Source organism: Chiloscyllium plagiosum, unplaced genomic scaffold, assembly GCF_037043375.1.
Source record: "Chiloscyllium plagiosum isolate Xiang-an unplaced genomic scaffold, Cpla_swu_hap1 HiC_scaffold_3, whole genome shotgun sequence".
NCBI lineage: Eukaryota > Metazoa > Chordata > Chondrichthyes > Orectolobiformes > Hemiscylliidae > Chiloscyllium > Chiloscyllium plagiosum.
This window is the reverse complement of record NW_028270141.1, coordinates 148,752,781-148,776,789: the sequence shown is the minus strand read 5'-3', so window position 1 is coordinate 148,776,789 and position 24,009 is coordinate 148,752,781. Positions and strand designations below refer to the sequence as shown.

General features: G+C 40.6%; 1 protein-coding gene across 18 annotated transcripts in view; it reads left to right on the top strand.

The window, feature by feature from the left end:
* LOC122548528 (serine/threonine-protein kinase MRCK alpha-like) overlaps positions 1 to 24,009 on the top strand; it is a 595,544-nt gene that overhangs the window by 371,886 nt on the left and 199,649 nt on the right. For all 18 annotated transcript variants that reach the window (XM_087984221.1, XM_087984211.1, XM_087984208.1 and 15 more), the window contains 5 exons: positions 36 to 236; positions 2,718 to 2,966; positions 4,647 to 4,726; positions 13,866 to 14,032; positions 17,221 to 17,343. In XM_087984221.1, coding sequence (XP_087840347.1) covers positions 36 to 236; positions 2,718 to 2,966; positions 4,647 to 4,726; positions 13,866 to 14,032; positions 17,221 to 17,343 — 820 coding nt within the window. The remainder of the gene's footprint in view (positions 1 to 35; positions 237 to 2,717; positions 2,967 to 4,646; positions 4,727 to 13,865; positions 14,033 to 17,220; positions 17,344 to 24,009) is intronic.

The window sequence follows — 24,009 nt, the reverse complement described above, 5'->3', positions numbered from 1 at the left end:
TTACAAGAAATTTAACATTTATTTCTATGATGCAGGTCCAGTCTTCTGTTGCAGTTGGAACACCCGACTACATTTCTCCTGAAATCCTGCAAGCCATGGAAGATGGCAAAGGGAAATATGGGCCAGAATGTGACTGGTGGTCACTTGGTGTCTGCATGTATGAAATGCTTTTTGGAGAAACGCCTTTTTATGCAGAATCTTTAGTAGAAACCTATGGAAAAATTATGAACCACAAAGTGAGTGTCTTTTATCTAACCCCCTCCCTAACCTGTTTTTTTATATGCTTTCCCTTGTCAGATAACTCTAGACATGATTGGGTCCACTCAGGTTCCTTAGTAACCTAAAATGTGTTGTTTTATTAGGAAAGAAGTGTTCTGCTAAATGCACCTATCTCTTTAAAAACTGTTACTTGCCAAGGATGGGAAATTATGTGTAAAATATTGTCTGCTGTTTTAAGTTTCTTCCTTCTCAAAACACTTCATAAATTCAGTGAAGGAACAGGCTTATCAAACAGGCTTACTTGACTGGCATTTCAGTTCTGAAGTTGGAGACACAATGGAAATTTATATGTTTTGGTGGAGAGGGAATTAACACCAATCTTCTTTTGTAGCATAAGGTAGAAATTCTGATTGTGAAATGCATCAGATAAAAACTTTAGCATTTCATACCATTACACCTAGCATGGCACTGTTGAAATGTTGTGGTCACCCAGTGGTTTGTTGCAACCTCCTTTTACCCTTCCTAATAGTATAGTGGACATACCTACTCAATGAACTGTGCCTGTTCAAGAGGGCAGTCACCATCACCTTCCGTAAAGTGATTCAGGATATGAAGTAGATGCTGGCCCAGCCAGTGAACCCTACATCCCATAAAAGAAAAAGTAAAATCTGCAATAAAAGTAGCAGTGAAGCCATCGATATTATGGACGGATCATCTAATGAGACTTTTTTTTTAAAATTGTTTTGATTAGAAATTTAATGAAGAAAATGGTAAAAGGCAACAGGAATAGGAGTGGTTTATAACCACCAAACAGTAGTGATAATTTAATACCTAACATAAATCATGAAATTAGAGTTCCGTAAGTAGTAATCGTGGATAACTTCAGTCTGCATATAAACTTGGTAAATCTAATGAGCACCAATGCTGTAGAGGAAGATTTCCTGGAACACATTTGAGATAGTTTTGAATGTTGAGGAACCAACTGGGACAGTTCTGAAGAAGTGTTAACTCTAAGTATTAATTCTGCTTTCTCTTCACTCTGCCAGACCTGGACAACGACAATGAAGGAACACCAATCAATAATGTAGTTGTAAAATAACCTTTATGAAATAGTGAACGTAGTTTAATAGAATTGTCTATTAAGTTGGTAAAATATGAAGCTCATGAAGCAGAAAGTGGGCATTCAGCTCATTGAGGCTGCACCAACCATCTGAAGAGCGTCCCACCCAGATCCATTTCTGCCCCCCCACACACACGCACGCACGCACGCACACACGCGCACACACACACACACACGTACCATGGCTAATCCACCTAGCCTGCACATCCTAGAATGCTATGGGGCAATTTAGCATGACCTTTCCAGCTAACCTGCACATCATTGGACAGTGGGAGGCAACTGGAGGAAACACAGCAGAAACCCGCCCAGGGAACACTGTGCAAACTCCACACAGATAGTCACCCAACACTGGAATCAAATCTGAGTCTCTGATTCTGTGAGGCAGCAGTGCTAACCACTGAACCACTGTGCAACTGTAATGTCTTAAATCTAAGCATTACAGTTAATTCTCAAAAAAACATGACTTGCATTAAGGCTCAAGTACTGAAAGGGAACAGTAAAAAAGCCATGGCTAAAGGGAAAGTTAATGGTATCATTAGATCGCAGGAGGAGACTTATACAGTTGCCAAAAAAAATTGTAAGCCTGACAATTTAGCCAATTTTAGAAATCAGTAAAGGAGGTTCAAAATATTTGTAAAGAAAGGAAGAATTAAATGTGAATGGAAAATACCAAAAAAAAATTAAAATAGATTGTAAAAGCTTCTGTAGGTGCATAAAAAAGGAAAGATTAACAAAGACAAATGCGGGTCCATTAAAGAACTTATAATTGGAAATAGAAAAAAATGTACTTTGTCTATGTCTCCACAGAGGAAGGCACACGATACTCCCTCAAACAGTTAAGTTCCAAAGGTTTAGTGAGAGTTTGGGGCTGAAATAAATTGCTATTAATAGAAAAAAAGTCATATTGGAGAAATTAGTGGGACTGGAAGTCAACAGATTCCCAAGATCTGATGATCTTCACTTAGCGTGTTAAAAGAGATGCCAATTTGGACAGTGGATATATTGGTGATCATCTTTCAAATTTCTAGTAATTCTGCAACTGTGTCTGCAGATTAGAAAGTTGCAGATTTAACCACAAAGCAATACTGACCGCCCTACTAGATGAACCAAGGACACAAACACCAGACAGCAGCAGCTTCATGAGCAAGGACAACATCTTCAAGCTAGTAGACCTGTGCCTCACAACTGGATTGTTATCACTTCCCCAGGATTTCCCTAAAACTTAAGAACCAGTTCAAAAAAATGTTATATTTGTATCAAGGGCAATGTCAGTGGTGATTTAACTCTGGTAATTTCTGATGCTTTAGCGAATAATACCTGGAAGCCTCTTATTTCTAAGCATGTGATTAATTTCTGTATTTAACTCTCCCACAACCAGGAGCGATTTCAGTTCCCAGTGCAAATCACTGATGTTTCTGAAAATGCTAAAGACCTTATCCGGAGGCTGATCTGTAGCAGGGAGCACCGGCTGGGTCAAAATGGAATTGAAGACTTTAAGAAACATCCATTCTTCAGCGGCATTGATTGGGACAACATCAGAAATTGTGAAGCACCTTATATCCCCGAAGTTAGCAGTCCCACAGACACGTCAAATTTTGATGTGGATGATGACTGTTTGAAAAATTCTGTAAGTTACTTCATATGTATGAATTTAGTTTAGAAGAGGATAAAATTCTAGGTACCTCTCAGGTGAAGCCGTATCTTAGACAGTTGATTTTTCAATAAACCAGCAGGATTCAACAAAAAAGCATTTATTAGTCATTTTATAGAGAGGAAAAGAAAATACTCCAATTCTGAAGTAAAAATAGAACATTAGCAAGATGCAGCAGGTCAATCAGTATCAGAACAGAAAAGGACATATTATTCTCTTTTCAGCTATTCAAGAACTTTCATCTGACTTCATCTTTAATTCTTCATCTTTGTATTATTTGAAATATCCTTTTTTATATCTGTCTTGTCAGCTTCCTAAGTGCGAGTTCTATATATTTTGGATGATTCACCCTCTCAATACTATTCAAGTTAACCACAGTGCATACGTGACTGTGAGACGTAGGAGCAGAAATAAGCCATTCAATCTACCATGTTCCAATGAGATCGTGGCTGATCTGATAATCCTCAGCTCCACTTTCCTACCTTTTCCCATAACACTTAATTACCTTATTGATTAAAAATCTGTCTGTCTCAATCTTGAATATACATAATGACCCAGCCTCGACAATCCTCTGCAGTAAAGAATTTTATAGATTCATTACCATCTGAGAGGGGGAATTCCTCCTCATTTCTGTTTTAAATGTTCAACCTGATGTTCTGAGATTATGATGTCTGATCCTGAACTGTTCATCAGGGGGAATCAGCTTGACCACATCTGTGCTGTCAAGTCCGATAAGAATCTTGTATGTCCATGTTAACTGGCAAATTCTTGTGTGTTTGAGAATGATATAGGTATTCATGAAAGCAGGATTAAAAAAATAAAATGGAAGGTTGACTAACTTTATGTACAGTGTATTTTGCGTTGGAAGTGCTTAACTGTGTGTATAGAATCATGTCTAAGTGCTAAAGAGTTTATTCATCAAATTTATGAGGAGAAGACATGTTTGCACAGTATAGGTTCCAGCATGAAATCTATGATATTGTTCAATCTATCTCTGGTTTAAGTTTTCTGGAGACAGTACTGACAGGTAGGATTTGCATCAGCATGATAATTGAGTTGAAGTTAAAAAATGAGTTATGATCCTAGTGTGAAAGCAGATTCTTTTTGATATTTTGTTTTGAAATATATCCCCTCAGTTTTCTTAATTACATTCTTCACATTGCTTGTACACATATCACCTTTCAAATTGTGTCTTTTTGTAAATCAAGCTTTACTATTTTGAATGAGGTCAAGGTAGATGTAGGTAAGTAGGAATTTTACAAAACAATGTTTACTGGAAACAAGAATCATTGGAAAAACCGCAGTTGTTATGGTCAACATAACAAATGTTACGCCATTGCAAAACCCTAAGAATAAGAAATTTGTGATATGATTTAACATTTTCTGTGAAGTGCTTTCCGTAGAGAAAGTTAATAATAAAATAAAACAGGTGGAAAGGAAGGGAAACTGGTGCCTCAGGGTGTTAAGGGTTATGTCATGATCCTTCCTTGTTGACACAGGATAACATCATCAGGAGGTAATTATTAAATGAGGAGAGACTGAATGGTACATGTTATCAGTGAGGAAAGGACATTATCAGTTTAGATTGCTTTTAAAACCTACATAAAAATGAGAAAAGAAAAAAGTCAATAAAGCATGCCTTTTATTCTCTTTCAGGAGACGATGCCTCCACTTACACATACCGCTTTCTCTGGGCACCACCTTCCGTTCATAGGGTTCACATATACTACTAACTGGTAAGTGCAGTGATTTTGTTTTGCTGTGCTGTATGAATTTGCAAGCTCCTTACTTTCAGCTGCACTTTCAGCATCTACTGTGATATTTGACTGGATGAGTGCAATTCCAAGAAAAATCAAGAAATTTGACATCACCCAAGTCAAGCAGCCACTTGGTTGGCACCACATCGCGAAATGGTGAGTTCCTGCACCACCATAACTGCACTGTATACAAAATGCATCACAGAAATTCATTAAGGCTCCTTAGATAGCAACTTCCAAACCCATGATCACTGTCTCTTGACAGACAGGGACAATAGTTACTGAGGAACTTGCAAATGGGTGGTGCTCCTCCCCAAACCACACACCATCCTGACTTGGAAATACATCACCAGTCCTCCTGTGTCCTGGAACTCTCTCCAACAGTATTGTAAATGTAACTACACTAAATGAACTGCAGCAGTTCAAGAAGTAAATTTAGGGCTTTCTCAATGTAATGATATCCTTCAACACATGCTTTAGAATCATTGACTAGCACAGACGGAGACTATGTGGCCTACTAACTCTGTCCTAGATCTTTGAAAGTTCAATTCAGCTAGTCCCACCTAGCTGCCCTTTTCCCATAAACCAATAATTTTCCTTTGTCTTCAAATGTAAATTGAGTTTCATTTAAAAGTTATAATTGAATATGTCTTAGAGTCATAGAGTAATAGAGATGTACAGCATGGAAACAGACCCTTCGGTCCAATGCGTCCATGCCGACCAGATATTCCAACCTAATTTCAACTTTTGTTAGCACTTGGTCCATATACCTCTAAACCCTTCCTATTCATATACCCATCCAGATACCTTTTAAATTTTGCAATTGTACCAGTCTCCACCATTTCCTCTGGCAGCTCATTCCACCTCCCTCTGCGTGAATAAGTTGCCCCTTAGGTCCTTTTTATATCTTCTCCTTCTCACCCTAAACCTATGCCCTCTAGTTCTGGACACCCCCACCCAAGGGAAAAGACCTTGTTTATTTATTGTATCGATGCCCCTCATGATTTTATAAATCTCTATGAGGACACCCCTCAGCCTTCGACTGTGGGAAAACAGCCTCAGCCTATTCAGCCTTTCCCTATAGTTCAAATCCTCCAACCGTTTGTGAATCTTTTCTGAACCCTTTCAAGTTTCATAACATCCTTCTGATAGGAAGGATACCACGATTTCAAGCAATATTCCAAAAGTGGCCTAACCAATATCCTGTACAGCCGCAACATGACCTCCCATCTCCTGTACTCAATGATCTGACCAATAAAGGAAAGTATACCAAATGCCACCTTCACTATCCTATCTATCTGCGACTCTACTTTCAAGGAGCTATGAACCTGCACTCCAAGGTCTCTTCGTTCAGCAACACTTCTTAGGACCTTACCATTAAGTGTATAAGTCCTGCTAAGATTTGCTTTCCCAAAATGCAGCACCTCACATTTATTTAAATTAAACTCCATCTGCCACTTCTCAGCCCACTGGCCCATCTGATCAAGAGCCCATTGTAATCCGAGCTAACCTTCGCTAAAATAAAGTTTTTTCATGTTGCCTTTGGTTCTTCTGCTACTCAACGAGAGGCACCGTTAATATATTAAAAAATTAAAATTCACTTCACAGGAGCACCATCAGACAGAATATAACATGGAGACATATGAGATGTTAGATCAAATGAAAAGCTCGATTTTAAGAAATGTCTTAAAGGAAAAAAGAGAGGCAGAAGGCCTCAGGGAGGAATTTCCAGATCATAACACAGAACCTCCCAAAGTGGCAATAATGACTCCAAGTGAGGATTGGAGGAGTTCAGGAGAAAAGAATGGATAAAGTGAAGATTTTGCCATGGGCTCAGGATATCATTTGAACAGCTGTGAGGCAGCTTTAGATCCCTGCATTTTTGTTTCACATATGAGTGTGACATAAATTCCTCAAACTCCAGGTTTGCACCAGTAAAAGTAATGAGAATTTTTTGTACAGTTTTTTGAAAAACCATGATCCTCTATTCAGCGATGCTGGTCAGAAAATGTTTGGATTCCCTGACAGAGGGCTTAAATGGAGCAGCCACTGAGGGTGTCAAAGTGTCAGAGATATGCAGATATCTCAGCAGATTGTAAGACTGGAGAAGAAGACTGGGAAGCAGTGGGTCATAGAGGGTTTTGAAAACACGGACAAGACGTTTTAAATGATGACATTGTTTGAATGGGAGCTAGTGTAGGTTACCAAGTACAGGAGTCACAGGTGAATACATTTTGATAAAATGCAGAAGACCAGCCAGGAGTGCATTGGAATAATCAAACCCAAAATAACTAAGGTATGAACAAGAGTTTCAGTATTAGATAAGCTGTAATGTAGCATAGTTGGGTGATGTTATAGTGGAATTAGTGCTGGCACGAATATGTAGTTGAAAGTTCACTCCAGGGTCAAATTTGGCAACAGATTTGTGAGCAGACTGATTTAATATCCCATTGTTTCTTGGGAAGAAGGATGCAGTCAGAGGTCCAGGCTTTATTGCACAGATTGAAAAATGTAGCTTCAGTCTTCCCAGTGCGCAATTGGAGGAAATATCTGCTCAGAGAAGCAGCAACATTAGAGGAATTGAGGGTGGTGGTAATCACATAGACCTGGGTGTCGTCAGTATGTGTGAGGGAACTGTGATGTTACCAAATGCCAGCATTGAAATCAAAAGGAGGAGGGAGCCAAAGCTTGGTTATTGGGTGACACAAGAGGTAAAGTTACACAAGTGGGAAGAGCAGCTATTGTAAATGATACTCTAGATATAATTAGGTAGGAATGGAACCATGTGAGTGGATGAAGTAAGTGAATGTACGATAGCCAAGTTTGTGGATGACACAAAAATAGGTGGGAAGGCAGATGGTGAGGATAACACATAGTCTGCAGAAGGATATAGACACGATAATTGAGTGAACAAAAACTGGCATATGGAAATTACATGGGGAAACGAGAGGTTATGCACTTTGGCAGGAAAATTAGAGGAGCTGAATAATTATTTAAATAGAGGAAGATTTCAGAATGCTACAGAACATAAGGGGATTGAGAGTTCTTATACATAAATCACAAAAAGCAAGCATTCAAGTTCAGGTAGCAGGAAGGTTTGGAAAATTGTAGTCAGTGCTTCATCAATGGGACACGTACTTTCCTCATTTATCAAATAGTGATCATAACATATTTGAGTTCATTTGTCATGTTTGAAAGTGAAGAGCAGGAATCAGGTTAGATTTAGAGTTTAGATTGCAGTAGGGACGATTTGAATAAGGTCAGACAAAGACTTTCCACAGTCTGCTAATGGGTAAAACAACTGAAGAACAGTGGAGGTTGTTTAGAATAATATTAAACGCAATACAAAACCAGTTTATACCCCTCAGAGGGAAAAGCTCCACTTCACAGAAATAATCAGGCATGGACAATTAATGAGATAAGGGACAGTATAAAACTAACAGGAAAGACTTAGAAAAATGCAAAAAAAAGCACAGATCATGTTTAATGGGAAAGGTACAAAGACCAGCAAAGGACCACAAAGCAGCTTATAAGAGTGACTAAAAGTGATTATGAAATGAAACTTGACAGGTACATCAAAATCAATACGAAGAAATGCTACAGTTACATAAAGGGAAAATGGGTGATCAGGAGCAATGTTAGCCCACTAAAGACTTAAAGTGGAGATACTATCACTGACTATGATGAAGTGGCAGACATATTGTATAATTACTTTGACTTAGCATTTACAGTAGAAAAGGGGAGAGCTTACTGGAAGTCCCGAGGAAATTAGTAGTGGATCAGGAACAGGGACTGAATAAAATTAACCGAAGTAAACCATCAGTAATGAGGAAATTAATGGAATTAAGATTAGATTAGATTCCCTACAGTATGGAAACAGCCCCTTCAGCCCAACAAGTCCACACCGACCCTCCGAAGAGTAACCCACCCAGACCTATTTCCCTCTGACTAATGCACTTAACACTACGGGCAATTTAGCACGGCCAATTCACCTGACCTGTACATCTTTGCACTGTGGGAGGAAACCGGATCACCCGGAGGAAACCCACACAGACACAGGGAGAATGTGCAAACTCCACACAGTCAGTCGCCCAAGGCTGGAATCGAGCCTGGGACCCTGGTGCTGTGAGGCAGCAGTGCTAACCACTGAGCTACTGTGCCATCCCCGCGGCAATTAAACCTTGACAAATCCTCAGACCTGTTGGTTTCCATCCGAGAATGTTGAAGGATGTCGGGGAGCACATTGTAAATGCCCAAACTATAATTTTTCAGAGATCCTTAGATTCAAAAGTTGTCCCTCTGGATTGGAAAATTGTACACGTAACTATTTTTTTAAGAAGGTCGAATGAGGAAAACCAAGGACTTACAGACTAGCTAGTCTGACATCTGTGATGGGGAAATTGTTGGAGTCTATAGTTAAGGAGAAGGTAGCTGAGCGCTATGAAAATTTTTGGTTAAATCAGGGCAAGCCAGCATGGATTCATGACTGGTAGGCCATGCCTGACAAACTTCACTGAATTTTTTGAAGAGGTGACTAAGGTAGTGCCAGGGAAATGCCTCTGGATATTGTTTATATGGCATTCCAAAAGGCATTTGATGAAGTCCCACATAACAGACTGTTATGTGGGGTAAAAGAAGCCAATGGAATTGAGGGTAAATTACTGATATGGCTGGGAAACATGTTGAGTATCAGGGAACAGAAAGTAGGGTCCTCAAATTGGCAGATATGTAACCAGTGGTAACTCTCAAAGGTTTGTGTTAGGGCCTTATTATTTATTCACAATTTGAATGTGATACAGAAAGTCAGATATGCAAATTTGCTCATGACACAAAATTAGGTGGCATTGTAGACAGTGTAAATGATAGTCTATCAATATTCTTTTGTAATTTTATGCTAAGTGAATGGGCACAACTGTGGCAGATGAAATTCAATGAAAGCAAGTGTGAGCTTATCCATTTTGAACCAAAAACAAATAGATCAGGGCACTGATTATTTTAATTATTATTATTATTATCAGGAGTACTGCTTATTCATCAACTGACAAAGGAACAGCACTCCAAAAGCTTGTGATTTCAGATAAACCTATTGGACTATAACCTGGTGTTGTGTGACTTCTGACTTTGTCCACCCCAGTCCAACGCTGGCACCTCCACATCATCACAATGTGGAATGAGTTTTCCATTGGGCAATGGACCATTTACAAGATTGTGTAAACATGGGATTTCATAATGTTTAATATATCCCAAATGTGGGATTTCGTAATGTTTAATATATCCTAAACGTGGGATTTCATCATGTTTAATATATTTACAATCTAAGCTACAACTAACTGGAAAACCTATTTCTAATCAATTTTGGCAGCAAAACTGAAAAGGCTAATGATTTTAGAATGACTGGATTGATTCGTTGAGCTACTGAGTTTGACAACACAATCAATTTACTCAAAATAATCATAGATCATTTTCAATCATCTATGTTAATAGACAACTAAAATATATGAGTAAAACAACATTTGCAATTGGTACAAAGCATCAGTTAGACTACTGCATGCAGATTCTTTTCTTCATTCCTTTATGATTGTTGCTGATGTTGTGACCCACTTAAGAGAACGTGCTGATGCTCGGAACACTACTATTCCAAAGGTCATCACAAAAGTCAACATTTAATTTAAGTACATAAAGTCCTCAATTACTTGTCTGATAGATTCAACTTAACAGAAAACATCAACCAGACTCCTGTACTGAACAATTATTACCACTTATTACAAATAAAAGATCTAACCACAAACTCAACAACTATCAGTAATCAACAAATAATTCTACTTGTTGAAACTATAACCCTTTTAAAACCACACACTCACATATAGGCAAAAAAAATGTTATGGGTGAACGGAGAAAACAAAGTGGGGAACAGTTCAGTACATCAGTCCACAGGGTTCAATGAGAGGTCCCCTTTACTTTCCAAGACCAAACAACATTCAAGAAGCTCAACTCTACCAGGACAAATCAATCTTTCTATTTACGGCACCTATTTGCAACTTGAAATATTCACATCTTCTACCATTGATAGACAGTGGCAGTGTGTGTACCACCTACAAGGTGCAATGAAGCAACTTCCAAACCTGTGATCTCCATCACCGAGAAGAACAAGGGCAGCAGATACACGGTACCACCACCACCTACAAATCCCCCTCTAAGGTGTACATCTGGCTTGAAACTTATCATTATTCAATCACTGTTGCAGCAACAAAATATGGAAATTCCTTCCTAACAGCAGTCTGTGTGTACCTATTCCCCATGTTCATAGACTATTAACGGAATAATTTCTGACAACAGCACATTCTGGAGCCAACCACAGAGCAGCCTGTGCTAGATTTGGTATTGTGCAACAAGGTAGGATTGATTAATGACCACATTGGAGGAGTGTCCTTGGGTATCATCAACCCTAGTGCAATTAAATTTTATATTCAGTTTTCAGGAGTGAATCCAAGATTAGTATTTTAAACTTAAATAAGAGCGATTAGTAGAGCATGGGAGCAGATCTAATTAAGGTATCCTGGCAAATTGGATCAATATAGATGCTGTAGTAGACATTTAAAGAGATATTTCAGAATACACAGACTAGCTACATGCCTATGAGCAAGAAAAATTCCAAAAGGAAGACTACTACAATGTTACATGTAAAGTGTGTAATTCTGCAAAGGTGGTTGGCATTCAGAAGCTTGGATAGAATATAAAAACTGACAAAGATTAATTTAAAAATTAATAAAGAGAGCAAAGTTAGAGACATAGCTAGTTAAAAATATTAAAATGGATAGTAAGAGTTTCTGCAGTTCTTTTAAAAGGAAAGGAGTTAGTAAAGTGAATGTTAATCATTTAGAAAGTGAATCTGGGAAATTAATAACAGAAAATAAGGAAACAGTAGCTTAATTGATAGGATATTTTGCATTGGCCTTCAATGTAGAGGACATAAATAATATCCCAGAATTATCCATCACAGAAATATCTACCAGTCAGGACATTGAAGTTATAGAGAATCTCAAAAAAATTACACAGTGATCCTGAGCAAATTGTTGCAGGCTGACAAGTTCCTGACTCCTGATGGACTTCAACCTGTGCTCTTAAAAGAACACGCTAGTGAGGTAGTTGATATACTTGGTTTTACTTTTCCAAAACTTCTTGGATTTAGGGAAAGTTCTCAATTTCTCCCCCTACCTGAGTGGTGATGGCCCTCATGTTAAACCATCACCAGCTGTCTCCCCATAGTGAGAGAGCAGCCCTATGGTCTCTAAGGAATCTTTACCTTTCTACCATTAGAATGGAAAACAATGTATGTAACTCCGTTATTCAAAAAAGGAAGGAGACAGAAAGCAAGAAACACAGGGCAATTAGTTTAACATCTGACACAGTGAAGATATTAAATATTTTTCAAGGTGTTATAGCAAGATACTTTGAAAAGTTTGAGGTAATCAGACAGTCAGCACAGTTTTGTAAAAATTATAACATGTTTAAACAATTTGCTGATTTTTATTTAAGTAAGATGTGCTGTCAATAGAAATAAACTGGTGGAGCTGCTGTACTTAGATTTTCAGAAGCCATTTGATAAGGTGTAACTTCAAAGGTTATTGCGGAAAATAAAACCTGATGGGCCAGGGCTATCGTGGATGGATAGAAGATTGGCTAGCTAACAGGAAATTAAAAGTTTCAAAAGTGGGTCGTTTTCTGATTGGCAAATGTAACAGGCAGTGTGCCACAGGGATCAGTGTTAAGACCTCAGCTTTTTACAACTTACATAAATGACTTGGATTTAGGACCAAAGTTATGATTACTGAATTTGCGTGTGACCCAAGGATTATGTAGGAAAGTAAGCTGTGAAGAGGGTGAGGAAGGTACAGAGGAAAAGAGACAGATGAAGTTAGTGGGCAGAGAGCTGGTGAATTGTGTGTGTAATGTGGGAAAATGTAAAATTGTTAATTCAGCAGGAAGATTGAAAAAAGAGTATTGCCGAAATGCAGATCTCTATAATGTTGAGGAATCTGATTGTCCAAGAATGTCTTGTTTTATTGCAATGAGAATTGAACACAAAAGTCAGCAAGTTATGCTTCGATTCCACAGGACATTGATAAAAACCACTTCTGGAGTTCTGTGTACAGAATTGGTGTCCTTATTTAAAGAAAGATGTAAAAGCGTTGAAAGCAAGTCAGAGAAGGTTGACTAGACTAATACCTGGAATGGGTGGGTTGTCTTACAAGGAAAAGTTGGACAGATTGGGTTTGTATCCCTGAAATTTAGAAGATTAAGAGGTGACTTGATTGAAAAATGCAAATTATTAGGGGTCATGGCAGGGTGCATGTGGAAAGAATGTTTCATCTTGTGGGACACTTGAGAACTGAAGGTCACTGAAGGAGTCCCCCATTTAATACAAGGATGAAGTGAAATTTTCTCCTCTGGGGGTTGGATGTTTTTGAAGCTCTTTTCCCCAAAGGTTGGTGGAAACAGAGTGTTTGAATATTTTTTATGCCAGAGGTCCATAAATATTTGATTGACCAAGGGGCCAAAAATTTGTTGGGTAGATGGGCATGTGAAATAATCAGATCAGCCATGGTCTTATAAAATATTGGAGCAAGTTTGAGGAACCAACGAGACAGCCTTTCTGAACTGTTTTGCTTGTATTTTTGTATGAACTGTAGAATTTCAAAAAGACAGCTCACCAGCTTCTCAAGGGCAATTAGTGATGTGCAATAACCAGTGACCGTACACAATGAAGTACTTAAAATTTAAAGCTCATCAGTCTATTGTTAAATATTGCACGAAAAGGTTTACTTATTTTCTCTGCCATTTTAAATAGTTGGCTTAAACTGCAACTATCAAAGACATAATTTGTTATAGATCTGTGTATAAGTATTGGTGATCTTACAAGTGCAAATTTAAATTTCAGATACAGCCTGTTCAAGAGCAGGCTTATTTGTGAGGAGTTCAGGTTTTTCTAGTAGAAGCTACCTGCATCATGCTAATTGGATTTCAAATATATCCAAGTGCTTTGTTTTTGTCTTGCTTTACACCAGTAATTCTTTATGTCCGGTGCAGATATTTTCTAATGTTTTTGTTTTCTTCTCAGTATTCTGTCTGACAGAAGCAGTCTGAGAGATGCTGCTGGTTCATCCTCAACAGATGTCGATATCAATGTTCAGCGGACATTAGAGGACAGCCTGGCCACTGAGGCTTACGAGAGGAGGATACGACGTTTAGAACAAGAAAAACTTGAACTGAGTAGGAAACTTCAAGGTGAGGGTCTAAAGCAAAGCCAGATTTTGGTTTGTGACATTGTGAAGCACTCGCCCTTGATGTCTGTAAAATTATAATGTTAAGGCACACTGTGAGAAACTTAGGAACAGTAGTGGATTAATTAGCCCTCTGAGCTGTGTTCTATCTCCATGTACCCTCTTTTTCCCTTTATTCCTTAATCTATTTTCTTCATAAAAGTCCACAAATTTCACAATTAAAGTGAATGATATACCTAGCGTCAATTGCCATTTATGAAGTGAATTCCAAACTTCTTCCACGGTTGGCATGTAGATGTGTTTACTAATTTCACTCCTCTAAAAACCTACTTTTAATTTTTAGACTATGCCCCCTCACCCTGTATTCACCAGTATTCCAATTGTGCTCTAGTCAGGGCTTTGTATAGCCATAGTGGAATTTTACCCTCTTGTAGTCTTCAGGATAAAGCCCAGCATCCATTATTGCCTTTTTTTTTGTATTTGTCTGTGACTTTTTTATGATCTATGTATCTCAACCTCGATATGTTTTTGGACCTCCACTAGTTAAAACTTTCACACCACTTCACCAGCTCAAATTGAGAATAATTAACTGGAGAAATGCCAGCTTCAGTGATTTGAAAAGGGATCGGACCCAAATCACCCGAAGTTAAAGGTCAGCAGGTGAAACTGCATTGGAACAATAGCTGCCTTTAGAGAATTGATAATTAATGCATGGACAAGGTATATTTGCGTGAAAGTGAATCAAACCTGTATAGACCTTCTTGGATGATGGAAGAGATAGAGATGAAGATGGAGAAGAAAAAGACTGGCAGCCAACATTTCAAAGGGAATGTAAAAGTCTTCTATAGGCCGATCAATAGTAAAAAGGTGCTAAGAGGAGGAATGTGGATAATTCAGGACTGAAAAGGGGATTATGCATGTTCACATTGCTGAGATATTAAATTGATACTTGCGTCTGTCTTTAGCAAAAAACAAGATGTTTTTCAGGTCGTGATGAAATGGGAGGCAGTTCTAACACTGCTTTATGCAGTCATGGGGTATGGGGGTTGCTGGGTAGGCCAGCATTTACTGCCCGTCCCTAGTTGCCCCTTGAGAAGATGGTGATGAGATGCTGCATTCAAGCCCTGCAATCAATTTGGCATAGATATTCCCACAATACCATTAAGGAGGATTTTCCAGGATTTTGACCCAATGATATGGAAGGAACAACAAATCATTTCCAAGTCAGGATGGTAGTGATTATGAGTTTATGGTTGTCTAATGAGCTTGGTAGGTTACTGCAGTGCATCTTGGAGATTGTAAACATTGCTGCTACTGTGTGACAGTGGCAGAGGTAGTGAATGTTTGAAGATATGGTGCTATTCAAGAGATTCTGGATTAGTGGTGCTGGAAAAGCATAGCAGTTCAGGCAGCATCCGAGGAGCAGTAAAATCGACGTTCGGGCAAAAGCCCTTCATCAGGAAAACAGGCAGAGTGCCTGAAGGGTGGAGAGATAAATGAGAGGAGGGTGGGGAGAAAGTAGTATAGAGTACAATAGGTGAGTGGGGGAGGGGATGAAGGTGATAGGTCAGGGAGGAGGGTGGAGTGGATAGGTGGAAAGGAAGATAGGCAGGTAGGACAAGTCATGGGGACAGTGCTGAGCTGGAAGGTTGGAACTGGGGTGAGGTGGGGGAGGGGAAATGAGGAGACTGTTGAAGTCCACATTGATGCCCTGGGGTTGAAGTGTTCCGAGGCGGAAGATGAGGCGTTCTTCCTCCAGGCGTCTGGTGGTGAGGGAGCGTCGGTGAAGGAGGCCCAGGACCTCCATGTCCTCGGCAGAGTGGGAGGGGGAGTTGAAATGTTGGGCCACTGGGTGGTGTGGTTGATTGGTGCGGGTGTCCCAGAGATGTGCCCTAAAGCGCTCTGCTAGGAGGCGCCCAGTCTCCCCAATGTACAGGAGACCGCATCAGGAGCAACGGATACATTAAATGATATTGGTGGATGTGCAGGTAAAACTTTAATAGATGTGGAAGGCTTCTTTAGGACCATGGATAGAGGTGAGGGAGGAGGTGTGGGCGCAGGTTTTGCAATTCCTGCGGGGGCAGGGGAGGGTACCAGGAAGGGAGGGTGGGTTGTTGGGGGGCGTGGACCTGACCAGGTAGTCATGGAGGGAACGGTCTTAGTGGAAAGGGATAGGGAGGGAAATATATCCCTGGTGGTGGGGTCCATTTGGAGGTGGCGGAAATGTTGGTGGATGATTTGGTTTATACGAAGGTTGGTAGGGTGGAAGGTGAGCACCAGGGACGTTCTGTCCTTGTTACGGTTGGAGGGGTGGGGTCTGAGGGCGGAGGTGCGGGATGTGGACGAGATGCGTTGGAGGGCATCTTTAACCACGTGGGAAGGGAAATTGCGGTCTCTAAAGAAGGAGGCCATCTGGTGTGTTCTGTGGTGGAACTGGTCCTCCTGGGAGCAGATATGGCGGAGGCGGAGGAATTGGGAATACGGGATGGCATTTTTGCAAGAGGTAGGGTGGGAAGAGGTGTAATCCAGGTAGCTGTGGGAGTCGGTGGGTTTGTAAAAAATGTCGGTCGTTATTAATGGAGACGGAGAGGTCCAGGAATGGGAAGGAGGTGTCAGAGATGGTCCAGGTAAATTTAAGGTCAGGGTGGAATGTGTTGGTGAAGTTGATGAATTGCTCAACCTCCTCACGGGAGCACGAGGTGGCGCCAATGCAGTCATCAATGTAGAGGAGGAAGAGGTGGGGAGTAGTGCTGGTGTAATTATGGAAGATGGACTGTTCTACATAGCCAATAAAGAGCGATCAAACAATTGTCCACAGGCTAAGAATAAAGTTCAGATCTGTATACTTTAATAATGAACAGATAAGTATCAATAGTTTTCTCCAGGTATTTATTTCACATTATTGAATTTAAATATACATTCATTTATCTGTATCTTAGTAGTCCAGACACTCTGTGCAAAGTCGTTGCCTCTTGGTGCTCCACTCCAATGTTAGACTCTGTTGCAGGAGTTAAAATTTCACTTTTTTATATCAGTTTCATTGCTATGTTTACTGTACATGAGGCAGCCATTGGTTATGCAGACCATTCATTTTTGAATATAAGATCGCGTCTTAACTCCTCCACATTGTCCGCAGTGCAGTTTCAAAATTCCTGCTGCCTTAACGTTGCTTCATTTTGTCTTGTTTGTTAGAGTCTACACAGACTGTTCAGGCACTTCAGTATTCAACTGTGGATGGTCCAGTAACTGCAAGCAGAGAACTGGAAATTAAAAAATTGAAAGAAGAAGTAGAAAAATTGGAACAACAAGTATTAGGTAATATATTCAATTTTATGTTGGGGTTCGCTGCAGTTTATTGTGATGGTCAAATTATGATGATGTTTAATCCAAGAGAATATTTTGAAAATGCTATGTGTTATGGCAGCAATGTCTTTTTAAAGCAAATTCATAAATACTTGAAATGTAAAAATTGCAGTATTATAGGGAAAGATCAGGGAACCGCAACTAACTGGAATGCTGTTCAAAAGAGCTGACACAGCCATAATTATCAGAATTATTTCCTTCCATGCTGTGCAGTTTTACAATTCTGTGACTTTGATACTTTCTTAGACGATAAGACACAGCACCGGAAGTAAGCCATTCAGTGAGATCATGATTGACTTGATAATCTTCAGCTACACTTTCTTGCCTCTTCCCAATAACCCTTGATTCCCTTACTGAATACAAATCTATTTCAGCCTTGAATATACTTAATAACTCAGCCTCGACAGTCCTCTGAGGTAAAGGATTCTTAGTATATTAAAGTCAGTTATACATTTGCTTTGATTTTCTGCTGAGATAGCTTCTTACTAGAAAGGGCTGTCCACAAATGTGTCTCAGCCTTTGGGAGATCAACCTCAGTTTATATATTTACCAATCATGCAGGAGTGAGTCATTTACCCCGGCACAGGTGTGTGCTGTCCACAAAAGGCAACCTGGCCAATTATTGCCCTCTGAGACTGCTCTCAATCCATCAGCAAAGTGGAAGTGGTCGTTAATAGCGCTATCAAGCCACACTTGTTCAGCAATATTGCCATACAGTTTGGGTTTCATTGATGGCACTCAGACTTCTGACCCTTTAGTCTAAACATGGACAAAAGAACTGGTCTCCAGAGGTGAGAGTAAATGACCTTGCATTTGACCAGGTATGGCATCAAGGAACCCAACCAAGATTCACTTTAAATAGAATGGTTGTGGTTATTGGAGGTGAGTCATCTCAGCTCCAGAACATCGCTTCAGGGTAGTCTCCTAGGCCCAATCATCTTCAGCTGCTTCATCAATGATCTTATCTCAATCATAAAGTCAGAAGTGACCAGTAAGGTTTGTGTCACACAGGTTCCAGTCAATGACCATCTCCCACAAAAGCATATCTAAGTGTCGTCCCTTGATATCGAAATTCTGTTGACTACCATTTACCACAATCAGAACTGGACTGGCTATTATAACTGTTGTGGGTACTGGATGCAAGTGCATGTGGAAATGTAGGAGTTCCATGATAACTGTAAGTGATTGAAATTATGATTCTTGATTGGGGTTGTTAATCTGGGCCAATCAGGAAAGTCTTGGCCGACCAATATAACCAGGAGATTAGAATCTCCTAGTTGAGGATAGACTCTGAGTTGGCTGGCCACAGCCACTGTGCAGTAGTAAATAAAAGGTGACTTAGTGACGGGACCTGGCCTCTGTGCAGTTATTTAAGTAATAGATTTCCCACTTGACTCCCCAAAGTCTAACTACCATCTGCAAAGCACAAGTCATGGTGATGGACTCTTGATTTGCCTGAGGGTTCGGCTCTAGTAATGTGTGAGGAGCTCATAAGTCTCACATAGAGAAACATAGAAAATAGGAGCAGAAGGAGGGCAATGCAGCCCTTCGAGCCTGCTCTGCCACCCATTTTGATCATGGCTGATCATCCAACTCAGTAATCCTTTCCTGATTTTCCCCTACATAGGCCCAAGTACTATATCCAACTCCTTCTTGAAATTGTACAATGTTTTGGCCTCAGCTGGTTTCTGTGTTAGCAAGTTCCGCAGGCTTACCACTCTATACGTGAAGAAATTTCTCCTCATCTCAGTCCTAAATGGTTTACTCCATATCCTTCGATATGATTCTGTATTCCCCCAACCAACAGGAATATCCTTTGTAGTCCTCTTAGAATTTTAAAGGTTTCTATGAAACCCTCCCTCATTCTTTTGAATAAAAACCTAACTGATTCAACTTCTCGTACGTCAGTCCTACCACCCCACAAATCAATCTGCACTACACTACACTTCATCTACAGCAAGACCATCTTTCCTCAGATAAGGACATAAAACTGCATACAATACTCCACGTATGGTCTTACCAAGGCCTTGTGTAACTGCAGCAAGACATCCCTGCTCCTGTGCTCGAATCTTCTTGCTGTGAAGGCCAGCGTACCATTTGCCTTCCTTACTGCGTGCTCCACCAACATGTTTCGGCAACTGATGTATGAGGTCACCCAGGTTTTATTGCACATTTAGCTCTCTCAAGTTATAGCTATTCAGATAATCTGCCTTCCTATTTTCACTATCAAAGTGGATAATCTTATATTCATCTACATTATACTGCACGTGCCATGCATTTGCTCACTCAGCTTGTCCTAATCATCTCTGCATCTTTCTCAGAGGTCACGATTTTATCTGGCCTTTTTGTCATATGCAATTTGGAGATATTACATTTAGTTCTCTGATCTAAAGTATTAATACTTATTGTGAATAGCTGCTGACACTGACTCCTGCCATCTAGTAAAAGACCTGTTTTATCCTGCTGTTTTTTTTTCCTGTCTGCCAACCAGTTTTCTATCCATCTCAGTACACGACCCCAACTCATGTGCTTTAACTTTAGAACATAGAACAGTACAGCACAGAACAGGCCCTTCAGCCCACGATGTTGTGCCGACCACTGATCCTCATGTATGCACCCTCAAATTTCTGTGACCATATGCATGTCCAGTAGTCTCTTAAATGTCTCCAATGACCTTGCTTCCACAACTGCTGCTGGCAACGCATTCCATGCTCTCTCAACTCTCTGTGTAAAGAACCCGCCTCTGACATCCCCTCTATACTTTCCTCCAACCAGCTTAAAACTATGACCCCTCGTGTTAGTCATTTCTGCCCTGGGAAATAGTCTCTGGCTATCTACTCTTATCTATGCCCCTCATTATCTTGTATACCTCAATTAGGTCCACTCTTCTCCTCCTTTTCTCCAGTGAGAAAAGTCCGAGCTCAGTCAACCTCTCTTCATAAGATAAGCCCTCCAGTCCAGGCAGCATCCTGGTAAACCTCCTCTGAACCCTCTCCAAAGCATCCACATCTTTCCTATAATAGGGCGACCAGAACTGGACGCAGTATTCCAAGTGCGGTCTAACCAAAGTTTTATAGAGCTACAACAAGATCTCACAACCCTTAAACTCAATCCCCCTGTTAATGAAAGCCAAAACACCATATGCTTTCTTAACAACCCTGTCCACTTGGGTGGCCATTTTAAAGGATCTATGTACCTGCACACCAAGATCCCTCTGTTCCTCCACACTGCCAAGAATCCTATCCTTAATCCTGTACTCAGCTTTCAAATTCGACCTTCCAAAATGCATCACCTCGCATTTATCCAGGTTGAACTCCATCTGCCACCTCTCAGCCCATCTCTGCATCCTGTCAATGTTCCACTGCAGCCTACAACAGCCCTCTATACTGTCAACGACACCTCCAACTTTTGTGTCGTCTGCAAACTTGCTGACCCATCCTTCAATCCCCTCATCCAAGTCATTAATAAAAATTACAAACAGTAGAGGCCCAAGGACAGAGCCCTGTGGAACACCACTCACCACAGACTTCCAGGCAGAATAATTTCCTTCTACTACCACTCACTGTCTTCTGTTGGCCAGCCAATTCTGTATCCAGACAGCTAAGTTCCCCTGTATCCCATTCCTCCTGACCTTCTGAATGAGCCTACCATGGGGAACCTTTAAATGTTATTCTTTTATGTGGGACTTTGTTGAAAGCCTTCTGGAAGTCCAAAGAGACCACATCCACTGGCTCCCCCTCATCAATTTTGTAAGTTACATTCTCGAAGGATTCCAGCAAATCTGTCAAGAATGGTTCATGCCCTCTGTGATTTGAAAGAAGTAAATTCCATCGATTCAGTACTCTGAGAGAAAAGAATCCTTCTCATCTCTGCTTTAAATGTGCAAGCCCTTATTCTGAGGTTATGCCTTCTGGCCCTGAACAAAGAGAAATGACCTTTCTGCATCTACCCTGTCAAATCCCTGTAAGCTTCAATGAGGTCAACTTTCAACCTTCGAAACTTCAAAGTGTGCAGGACCAACCTACTCGATCTCACTTCATAAAACAATCCCTCCATACTTGGTATCAGCTCCCCCCTTCTCTGGGCTGTCTCCTGTTTCAATATATCTCTCTTTCAATTAGGGCTCAAAACTGTTCACAGAATTACAGATGTGGTCTGTCTAATGCCTTTTGAAATTTCTGCAAAATCGGTCTATTTTTATATTCCATTCCCTTTGAACTAAAGGCCAGCATTTCATTTACCTTCACTATCATCTGCTAAACTAGGATACTGGCTTTTTTTGTGATTTATGAAGGGGGCTCTCTAATCCTTCTGTTGCTTTCTGCAGTACTTCTTCATGTAAATAATATTCAGCTCCTGTATTCTTAGCCAAAATGTATAACCTTGCATTTTCCCACATTATATTATATCTGTCGAGATTTTGGCCACTTGCTTAATATGTCTATGTCCCTCTACAGACTCTTTTTGTCATCCTTACCACTTGCCTTCCCACATAATTTTGTGGCATCCACACGGTTGGATGTAGTACCTTCATTTTCCTCACTCAAGATATTAATATAGTGCTACTCCACTAGTCACAGGTTTGCCATCCTGAAAATGCCCCCCTTATCACAACCCTGTCTTCTCTTAGTTAGCTAATCCTCTATCCATGCTAATTTACTATCTCCAACAGCATGTACTCTTCTAAATATCCTAAAGTGTGGTACCTCATCAAACGCCTTCTGAAAATACAAATATATTACATCCACTTCTTCCCTTTATCTATCCTTAGAGCATTCTAACAAACACCTCTCAGGATAAAGCAGCCTGCTTGATTAGCACACTGTCCATCATCATCAACATTCACTTCTTTCACCAGCAAGGCACTGTGGCAGCAGTGAATACCATCTCCATGAGTACTTACATCAGTTCACCTTCAACAACATCTCCCAAACCCATGACTACTACCATCTTGAAGGACAAGAACACCACCACCTGAAAGTTCTCCTCCAAGCTACATGCCTTCCTAACTTGGAATGATAATTGCAGCTCCTTCATTATCACTGGGTCAAAATACAAGAAATCCCTCTCGGAGTGTGTTTGGGTGTACCTACACCCCACAGATTGCAGCTTGCCAAAGCCTTCTCAATGGCAATTTGACAAAGGCAAACCAGCAAATCCCACATCCCACGAACGGGAAAAAGGAAACTGTTTTAAGCAACATCTGACTGTGTATGATGAGGGTAACTGCTCATTTAAGGTGGTGCCCCTTCAATTTCAGCTGTTTTTATGGTATTAATTATAGCTCCAATGATTGAGTTGTTGAGCAAATATTCTAATTTTATATTGTTGCAAATAACAGGCAAATTGCATCATATTGTTTAGATTGTCAGCCTGGATTTTTAGCTAAAGCACTAAGCTGGATTGCACAACTCCCTGACTTGGAGGTGAGCAAAAAAATAACCTTTCTGATTACAGAGGAAATAACGTCATATGCAAACCAAATTAGCTTTTTGTTTCTTTCAGCTAAATAGGTGATTTAGCCATTAATTGACACATAAAAGCTACAGATACTTAAATCAGAGTTGAACTCTGCTGCTTCACTTTCTGACCCACCATGCGCATATTCCATTTCTGCATACTGTTACTGTGAATGTTGTTTTAGCTTTCTCCGTAGGCAATATTTCATCACTTTTTTTCTTGTGCTGTAATTAGATGATTTATCACTTACACAGTGTCCCAGAAAAAGTGAAAAAAAAAATGCAGAGGAACCTTGATTATCCGAATATCAATTATCCGAATTTCAGATTATCCGAAGAAGATCTCAAGGTCCCGATGGAAACATTACATCAAAGAGATGTTTCCAACACTGACCGCGTCTTTTGTTTACGATGATTAAAAGTGAACTCGGCTTACTGAAATGCTGCCGAGAACAGTACTGGACATTGATGGGAACCCAGGCACTGTTTCCAAATGACTGACCTCTCTCTCTCTCTCTCTCTCTCTTTCTCTCTTTCTCTCTCTCTCCCCCCACACATGCCCTGGAGTTCTACACAGGGGTGTACCTTAAACCCCCCTGTTCCCCAGATAATCTCTCCAGCATTGTCCTCTACAGGACAAAGGTGGAACTTGTCAAAAAGTTGCAGTGAGAAGGTGTGTGTGTGTCTGTTTTGAGACTCACCCCCCAAAAGCAGCAGCAGTCTTACTGTTGGTGTCCAGTTCCACTGTCCCAGAGAGAGGGGGGAGGTGGATGGGGGAGCGGAGTTGGGCGGCAGACAGGGGGCAGATGTGGGCGGTGGGCAGACGGGGTACGGGGTTGGGGGCATACGGGTGGGGTTGGGGGGCAGACAGGGGTGGGGGTGGGGATGGATGGGGTTTGAGGTGGATGGGGTAGTGGGGCTTTTGTGCGGTGTGCTGCTGCCTAGTCTCCTAAATGGGGAGCAGACTTAGCAAGTGCTCGCTGTGTCAATCCCATTGAACTGATGGTGGTGGTGGCGGTGATTTGGGGGGGTTTCAGTAATGCTGCAGGTCCCTTACACACAAGTGTGAGTGTGTGTCTCTGCTCAGAAATGAACCCTGAGACAGACCAATGGAGCATGGCAGGCAGGGCGAGGAAAAAGGAAACTTCAGAAAACTCTG